Below are 9,513 nucleotides of genomic sequence, written 5' to 3' on the forward strand. Positions count from 1 at the left end.
ACTGATCAGAAAAAGCCTAGAGTAACAACATGAAACTGCCCTCATGTAATCTCTCCCACTGTTACAGGATCCAAGAGGGTTTCTTGGTCATCTGATGGCCATTCTTTTGTCTGTCTCTGCCACATCCATGCACAGAAGGCCCAGGGCAGATAAATACCTACTTCCCTTTCAGGTAACAATTAGTATCTATCAGCAGAAGTAAGAAGTTGAAGTCGAGAAAGTAAGATCCTCCTCACAGTTGTGTTCCAGCCGCCAACGTTTGCTCTAGGTAATAAGAAAAGCCAGGAACAAAATCTATGGGAAGATTTTTTTTTTGTTTTTGTGATCCTGAACTACTCAACTGTGTCCATCACACCATTAGCAAACACCATTAGAACTCTCTTTTAGCAAGTCAGAAAATAAATCATGTGAATTTCTTTTGTTCACATTCTCTTTTTATCTTTCAGAAGATTTACAAAGGAACAGACAGAACTGTACAGCTTTCAAAATAAAGGGCTTCATTAACTAAACTAAAATACAAGGTATGGAAGATAACAACACTAATATTGTAAACTTTAATCATTAAATACACTAGTGATTCTCAGTCCTGGTCCTAGAGTAGCCCTGCACTGCACAGTTTAGTGTTTTAAAACTGAGAAATCTACACCCTCTCCTACCTTCCCTATGATCCCCATTTCACACTATGACATTCTACGTTTGGAAGTGTGTAAGTGTTGGTGTGGTTATTATCAATGTTTATCAATGTTTTGTTATATGAGGTAAGGCCATACAAGATTATAACATTGTTTATATCAGTTTGTGTTCTGTTCTTCTTTTATTTGTATTTTATATGATATTTTATTATTTATAAATATGATAAATAGTTTACTCTATAATTATTTGCTTTTTATATACGTTTTTATGTGTCTTTGTGTATATGTCTTTTGAGTGATGACATCCACCAGCTACCTGCAGCCACCAGTGAGTCCAGTAGAGTGTGGATTTTGCTTAACTGACTGGCCTTCATCACTTCCCCGTAAGTACATGATGAACTAAATAACACATAAGTATTTTAACTACCTAATGCAGCCTTTTTTAAGAATGAGATTTGGAGCTATGAAGATTTATTTTTCAATAAATTAATTAATTTTTTCAATGGAAACTGTCAGTCAGAGCCCAACTGGTGGTACAATATCAACAGTGTGATATCAAATGATACAAAAGGTACAAAGCTGTCACTGGGGCAGTACCCCATTTGTCACCGGGGTGGTACCCTCAAGGGTACATCACAGTACCTTCGATCAGGGAACATAATTTTACCATAATCCGTTGAATTCATAATTTCGAAGTTGTACTGACTCGACATGCACCGTCTCGTCACCAGGAGGGGGTGTTCTATTATTGTTCTATTTTAAACCATTAGTTTATGAAAAGATACAAATATATGCTTTTCCACTAGGAAAAAAATTAACTTATGGTACACCATTGGACCTTAAAACCACTGTAGTACATGTGAAGATACATTTACATTGTTTGTACCTTGAGGAACAAAACATTTACCTGCACAGAACCTTTATTTCTAGCAGTGTAGAGGTGTCTGCTTCATTGTGGGGCTCATTTCTTCCTAGGCATTGTTCAGATAAGTTACTGATAACATGCTTTAAAATGTCCCAAAAATGTAAATAAGGTTCTCCTGATAGACCCTCTGATCCAGGTTTAAGCTCATCTGTAATATGAGAGATCATGTTATCAAGGTGATACAAAAATCTATCACAGTCTTCAGGAGAAAACTGAAAGCTATATAACTTCACATAAAATGAATGAACATAATTTGGAGTTCTTTAAATAGGTATTGTGTGTGTTTTGGAGGTCTTTATGTTACTTGCTGTTTATGGTTAAGGCGGCAAGAGATTTGTTTTTTATCACGAACAAAAAAATTGCTTGTGTTCTCCATCTTTAATCTACTTCACCTTAGACTGGATAAATGCACCTTTAGCAAACTCCAAGTAAAGTAAGTTCTGCTCTCTGCACCTCCTCCAGCACTGTCCACACTACCTTGTGCATCTCCTGCAGTGGTGACTCCACTTCCCTGTGCACCTCCTCCAAAGGAGACCCCACTGCTTTCTGCACCTCCTCTAACTGCATTAGAATTAAGCATGTGTGAAGCGTAACTTGAACTTTTAGGTAAAACTAGTCTACAGTTGAAGCTGCAGTTCACTCTAAATTCCTCTTTTGAAATGATCTTATTAAACCTCAAACCTGCAGACTCTTGATTGGCTCTTAATCTTATTATTCATGTGCTGCATGAATATTTATACCTGAATGTGTGGTGGGCAGTATTTTCAATCAGTTTTAATGGACAAAGTGGGCTCCCATGAAATTCACAAGTTTTTTACAACACTTTCTACTAATAAACAATTGTATGTCTGTCATTGGAATTGAAAAAGCTGGGACAGTCAGTGTAAAAAGATCAGACTGATTTATTTTTTTTTACTCAATTTTAATAGGTCATTTCCTTCAGTTAAAAACAGTATTAGTGGTAGCCACTAATAAAATCTAAGCTGATCCTAAAGTCATTGTCAAAAGCTAAATGAAAAAGCCAAATAAAGTGCAGAAACACAATGCTGAATATGTTACATGAGACAGTGATAAAGTAAGCTAACATTTTGCAGTTTCCTTTTTAAAATAAACATTCCTTCTGCAGAAATTAAACAGCTACAATGAATTATCTCAAATGGTCATCCGATTGCTCTTATTAGAATGATAATCTGAGTAAAACATTTACTTCACCAAAATCTACCTTATAAGCAACAAGAAGCTAAAACATTTTGGAAAGTGTGTTTTTGACGAGTGAAGGATTAAAGGCACTAAATGTATGAAGCGTTTCTGTACAGTTTAGTGTGCAGCACCCTGTTCTTCCAGGATTGAGAAAACTGGCTTTTACGGTTGTTTAACTTCACAAACAGCTCTAAGAGCAGACATGTCCATCTTCTGCCTAAGTGTTTTCTCCACAGTGTCTGTACTAGAACAGCTGAGGGACGGTGGAGACTCTGTCTGTCTCTTATTCCAGTTGGTCCAGGGTCCCAAAGCCAGTTTATTGGACTTCAGCAGCTCAGAGAGTCGACTCTGTCCAAGCCCCACCCACAGAGGCCCAGAGACACGCCTCCTCCTGAGCTCAAACTCCACCTCTTTCTTGTCCAGGTCAGACTCAATGCGCAGAATATCATTCCTGTTATCTTTCTTACAGTAATCCAGAGCGCTCTCCCAGCTCATATGATCATCACTGACATGGATGAGTGCTGACAGAAAACAGACACAGAAAATGATATTTTAGAGCGAGAGCCAAGGTTTAGCTTTACTTTAAGTATGTTTTAATCATGCTGAGAGAATTAAAGTATTTGTCACCGCACAGAAGTCTGAACAGCACTGTATGATGATATTGCGTAATACTTTTGAATATATATTTGACTGTATTTTCTGGTCTTGTTTGTCTTTGTTTTATAACATATTTTTAGTTGACTAATGAGAGAATTTTAAAGGACACATTTAGGTTTATTTAAGTTCATAGTGTATTTTATCACAAGTATTTATCATATGGTTTGTTAGTTTTGAAAGAAAAGAAAATGAAGCTTAATAAGTAATTGAAATATTTAATCCTAAAGTCATGAAGTGCAGCTCCATATAGAATAACAAAAGGACTTTTGATCTCTTTGATTTTGAATCTGTATACTGACCCTTTCTCACTTCTGATCCACCAGATGGAGATTTTTTATTTTTGCTGTCTAGTACTTGTTTTTATCACGTTATAGACTAATTTCAACTGATTCTGTTAGCCCAATAATATATATATATATATATATATATATATATATATATATATATATAAATGTGATGATATTAAGAGAACTGCCAGAGACATAGTAGATAATAGTGACTATTCAAAAACTACATTGTCTAACTCTTTAATTACTGCTTTTAATCATTATAAACACAGCTGAGAGAATTAATATGTTTATGAATTATTGCCTTACCGCTGTAGCACAGAGCAGAATAAACGGAACTGCATGGCTTTGATTCCCATTTCCCGTCTTTCAATCGGACACAGTCTACTGATGACCAAGGCTGGTTAGTCTCCCAGTTTCTGTAGGCAGAGCGTCCTCCATCAGTCCACTCCCAGTCATCACGCAGCAGGCCGATCCAGAAGGATGTGCTGCTCTTCAGCCCTTCTATCTTCACTGCTTCATTCTGGTTCTGATCTGTGATGCTGACCAGATCAGTGTAGTTCTTCCTGCAGTAACTCTGAGCTTCATACCAGCTCATAGAGTCAAAGATTAAATGATAATTGAGGGTGAGGTCTGTGGAGAGGAAACAACTTCTTAACGACTTTGTAATTTAGAGCATCCCCTGATATTTTGGGGGAAATTGTACAAAAGAAAGAACAACTGGGTTCTTTATTTAGGAATAATGTTGACTACAAAGAAACAACATCAGAGGTCTATTTTAGCCCCATAATACTCAGCTTTCAAATTCTTTCAAAAGAACTATCCCTTGTGCCTCATAAATAAACTAGTGAATTAAGTCTAGCAATATTTTTCATAACTAAATAAATATCAAATAAATAAATAAATGGCTTAGGGAAGTGATATAATGATGTTGATTCACATGACAGATTTGTACACTCCTAAAACCTGTATTTCTGTGTTTACTATCATTTAATCAGTCAAATATAACTGAAACACATTATGTTGTACAACCTGTAATGAGATTTACATCTAATTCACTGTTAACTGATCTGATGACTTTCCTTCCTTTAGTTTAAAACTATATAGTTAATAGTCAGTAATTACCTTGTTTATAACACATGAAATTTTTTTTCTCTGTGCACTGAAGATTTTCCCATGAACCATCAGCCTTCATAGCAGCACAGCAGGACCCTGACCCACAGACCCCTGTCAGATTACTGAATGTAACATCATCTCCATTTGACCATTTATCACTGATGGACTGATTGCGGTTCAGACCAATCCAAGCAGTTACACCAGGGTCATTAATCAGATTAATCAGATCAGTCAGTTCAGTGTTGTCTTCAGCACTGTACACAGTGACCAGGTCAGTGTACTTTGTTCTGCAAGCTGCTTGAGCCTCAGACTGAGTCATACTCTTCTCAATGATGTGGAAAGTTCTGAGACGACTCTGATCTGCAGGAGAAAAAACTAGAAAAACGTTCTGTAGTTAATGTAGCAGAACAGAAATAACAGGTGTAGATGTGTTTAATTCAGTATTTTTCACAATATAATTGTATGTAGTTGTGGTTTATGGTGACAGAAGACTTACTCAGTATCAACTAAGATGCGATCAACTGAGTGCATATGTGTAGTTTAAATTCATACTTAGAAAAAAAACACAAAGAAAACCTTTTCCCTACATTTTTGCACCAGCCCTTCTGGGAAGACCACCTGGCTAGTGGTCCCCAAGTTATTTGAATTTGAGACCCCTGTTTTACATGTTCATACAAAATCTGTTCGTTGCTAGGTGTGGATGTAACTGATCCTTTTCATGATGGCTAAACTGACCAGATTAGAATGTTTTTATTTAGTAATGAAAAAATAAAAATACATGTTGGTTGGTTGTTATATTCCGTTTAAGATGGTGAGTCTGAATAAGTTTGTGGGAGGAGGGACAGAGAATAACCTCACCATCATTTGCTTCCGAAATTTACAATGCAAAGTCAGACTAAGACTATAATATAACAGTAATTAAGTTATAGTGTGTAATGGAAGTTTGCTTTTGTGGCACATGTTTAAAGATTTGAGTTCTGACCATTTTGCAAAGAAAGTATGATATTTTGGCCTGCAAGCCTCTGTTCAGTGCCAAGTGTTAAATGTTTTGAGCATATGGCTTCTGAATGGACTAAAGTGTTCAACCAACTGAGAAAACCCTACTTCTACCTCCTTTCTCAAGGCCTGCTTTCTTTACTCTAGGTGCTTTTCTTCTGGTTTTGTTCCCTCTGATCTCTCTAGATAATATTCAACCTCCATTTCTTTGACAAAGTGATGAAAAATTGGTAGCCACGCAACTTAAAGATTTTCTAACTGAAAATAATCTCTGAGGCTATTTAACATAGCATTTACACAAAACACTGTACTGAAACTGCACTACTGAATATCATCAGTAACCTGCATTCTACAGATGCTAGATGCTAGATAAATATTCTTCTCCTGCGTCTTTCCAGTCTGTAAATCTATTGGTGTTACTGGCATTGCCCTTATTTCTAAGCACCAATCCAACCAGTTCCAACAGTAAGTCCATCATCATTCCCCTAGTGCAGACAGCATGCATTTCTGATCTTAAGCTCTAGATGAATGAAAACTTCTATAAATTTAATACAGACAAAAGTGAAGTTCTATGTATGTACCATTTTGATGCCGGCATTGACTCTTACATCATAGACTAGCTACTTTCTTCAAATGTAATATTAAAGTAGAAAAAACCTGTCAAAATATAGTGTTGGATCTGAGCTCTGTCTGCTGTTCACAGAAATAAATAACACACGACTATTGCTATCACTCGTCATTCGTACTGATACAAGTTGTGGTTAGGTCCACCCCAGGCTGCTTTTACAACATTCCCTTGTCAAATTTTAATGATATTTATATTGTGGCATCACAGTGCCTGTGTGTGTGCACTGCTTATTTGCATACTGACACACCTGTCTGCCTGTTTTCCATTAGTTAACGTTGCACCATGAAAACAGTGAAGTGATTACAGTTTAGTGTGGAATTTGTCTTGGAATGTTAGCCTTTGTGTTTAGCATCCACTAGCTTTCTCATTTCTGTGGCTAACTACCAAGAATTCAGCTCTGTGCTGTAAGCATGTCTTTGCCAATAAAGAACAATTACAATGGTTCAACAGTACTTTCTGGTCAACACCACAACATAATTACTTTACATGCCTATAAATTCGTAAACTCATCACACCTGCATGTGGGTTTCACCTGAACATGAACCAGTGGCTATAATTTATTAATGGCATTAACTAGAGGAGGAGCAGCTACACCAGAACTGTATAATTGTTGTTTCATGGCTCAGAATCTTTGTAGTAAACTTGCCAAGCTGTAAAAGCTTCTCTTGTTTCTTCAGGTTAATAAAGTTTAATGATAATGAGTAGACATTTATGATGTTTAGAGCAAATAAGTTCATAAAGCTTATTAATCATTAGTAGACATTTACCTGAGAAAAAGAGGAGGGAGACAGGAATGGTTACCATGGTAACATCAAACACTCCCACCAGTGCTTGTTGCCCCGTATGTTTAAAATACAGCATCAGCTGAAGAGGAACAAAATGGCCCCAGTCCAGATGAAGAAATCAACTGTATTCAACTAATCAGTTTATCAAGATGTCAACTATATAAATAAAAAAGATGATGATGATGATGATGATGATTATTATTATTATTATTATTATTATTATTATAACTGATCAGTTGAATAGAGATGTACATAAAGATAAAGGTTCAAACATGCAGTCTTACCTGATGGAGCTCTAGTTGTTGAATGAGTTGGAAATATTCAAACCACAACCATAAAACTGATCCTGTGATGTCATAGCATCAGGAGAAATGTGGGCTGGACCTGATAAATGATTAACAAACGTGTCTAAGTGACCAGTTAGAATCAGTCAAAACTGACCAATTAGAAAAGCATTTCATGGCAAAACCATGACTACAAACAACCAACCAAATAAACAAATAAATAAACACATTAATTCATACTCATAAAGGTTTAATGTACTTTAATTACACTGAATGTACTTAGAAGACACATCAAGTATTTCCACATAACAGCTAAGTAGCTTGTTAGAATGAACTCAATGATCTCAATGGAGTAAATGCAAATTAAATGGATTGCCTTTATTTATATGCATGATTCATAGGTTTATTTAACTTAAAGTAGTGATGTTTAAATAAAGTAAAAAAAGCAATGCAAGTGAATGGATTTAAATTACAGCTATATAATTTTGTTGTTAGTCTCAAGCCAGTTTAGAAGCACTATCAGCAGCTGGACACACAGTAACTCTCTCGTACAGTCAGTGGGGAACAAAAGAACAAAAGGTGTTACATATACATAAGGGACGCTAGACCAGGGGTAAACACAAAATGGAGAGAGTAAACAAAACAAGGGGAATGACGCACAATATGCAAAGAGATGGTGAAGCCAATGAGAAAGACACAAGTTTTATTCAACACTTTTTCACTGACCAAACACTTATCAAGTAAAGTCAATGAAAAAATACAACTGACTTAATTTCACTCAGTCACATATTTGCTGAGAAACATCAGTGAGAGAGTACTGATTAAAGCAGCAACACTGCAGTTTTTTCAGCATAAACTTGAAAGTAAAGCATTTTCACAACACTCAATAACCTAAGCTGTACTAAGCCATGATCGTTTCTCACTGGCCCTCCTGCTTTTTTCCTTTTATGATTATCTTATTTTTACTTTTTTTATCTTTTATTAGCCCATGCTGTTAAATTTCCAATAGCAAACTCATGGTCACTCTGCCTTTGTGGCCTCTATATTTCTTGTTGCAGGTATCATATTATCAGTAGTGGGCCCTACCTTTTTGGCACCCTTGGCCAAATTATTAATAATGAAAAATATTTGGTGCCCCCGTATGACCATCCGTCCTCCAAATGTCCTCTCCGTAAATTCCCATTTCTCGCTTTACACTGTCTCTACTGTGCGTCTCCCAGATAATGACCTAGAGCTGTGATGGTGCAGATAAGTTGTACTTAGAAATGTAAAAACATAATCTTTTGTGCTTTTCCTGAATTCTAGGCTATTGTTGTTGCAGACAAAGCTGTAGGCTTTGTAACCAACTCACTTTCTTATGTTTAGCAGCCTGAAGATTCCCCACAACTCCTTTTGGGTACATTTCTGGAATGGAGAAACCTCACATATGCAGAACATATTTTTTTCTGCCCAAATGTGAAATATTCAACTTTTTGCATACAGCAGTAACTGTCCCACACATATCTGCACACATGTGGTCTTAATGAGTGTTTGCACTCTTTTGATAATTTCAAAATTACGTTATGTTAATAACACCACAAACTGCTAGAGTGGACTATGAGACAGGATGTTTAACGATGACTTGTGCTCGCACTGTGTATTGTAAGAACACACTGTTGATGAATGGGGGTGATAACCAATAAACAGCATTGTGTAATGAGTAACTGGCAGGAATGCAGAAACACTGTGCAATTTCAGGAATGCTGGTTTTGCTCCTGCCAAACTGCTGCCCTAGACAACTGCCTATGTTAGGATCCACTACTGTACATCATGTCTGTCACCATTAGAGTGATATTGAAACACACAGGAGTGAAAAACACTCAAGTAATTGTACATTGTTACAATACTTAAATACTATTTTGAAAGATTTATATTTTGCTTGAATATTGTTTAAGTGGAATATTTTTCCAAATTATATTTCCAAGGGAGAACAAAACAAAACAAAAAAAACCTAATGAATAAAT

The 9,513-nt window shown here is 36.2% G+C and overlaps 1 protein-coding gene across 1 annotated transcript; it reads right to left on the minus strand.

Moving 5' to 3' along the window:
- Nucleotides 1-2,680: 2,680 nt before the first annotated feature.
- LOC118797135 (secretory phospholipase A2 receptor-like) lies at nt 2,681-7,515 on the minus strand. The gene is made up of 5 exons (XM_036556370.1): nt 7,511-7,515; nt 7,209-7,305; nt 4,827-5,192; nt 4,011-4,334; nt 2,681-3,278 (listed from the first exon to the last, which is right to left on the minus strand). Exons 2-5 carry the CDS (start codon nt 7,300-7,302, stop codon nt 2,920-2,922), a joined length of 1,143 nt encoding a protein of 380 aa, XP_036412263.1. The 5' UTR covers nt 7,303-7,305; nt 7,511-7,515; the 3' UTR covers nt 2,681-2,919.
- Between the last annotated feature and the right edge of the window lie 1,998 nt (nt 7,516-9,513).

The sequence above is a fragment of the Colossoma macropomum genome, unplaced genomic scaffold (genome assembly GCF_904425465.1).
Source record: "Colossoma macropomum unplaced genomic scaffold, Colossoma_macropomum, whole genome shotgun sequence".
NCBI lineage: Eukaryota > Metazoa > Chordata > Actinopteri > Characiformes > Serrasalmidae > Colossoma > Colossoma macropomum.

Coding starts and splice junctions, on each gene's coding strand:
- LOC118797135 (XM_036556370.1), bottom strand. CDS start 7,302: ATGCTGTATTTTAAACATACGGGGCAACAAGCACTGGTGGGAGTGTTT. Junction 4,335..4,826: donor TTTCATGTGTTATAAACAAG/GTAATTACTGAC, acceptor TCCTCTCCACAG/ACCTCACCCTCAATTATCAT. Junction 3,279..4,010: donor TTCTGCTCTGTGCTACAGCG/GTAAGGCAATAA, acceptor GTTTTCTGTCAG/CACTCATCCATGTCAGTGAT.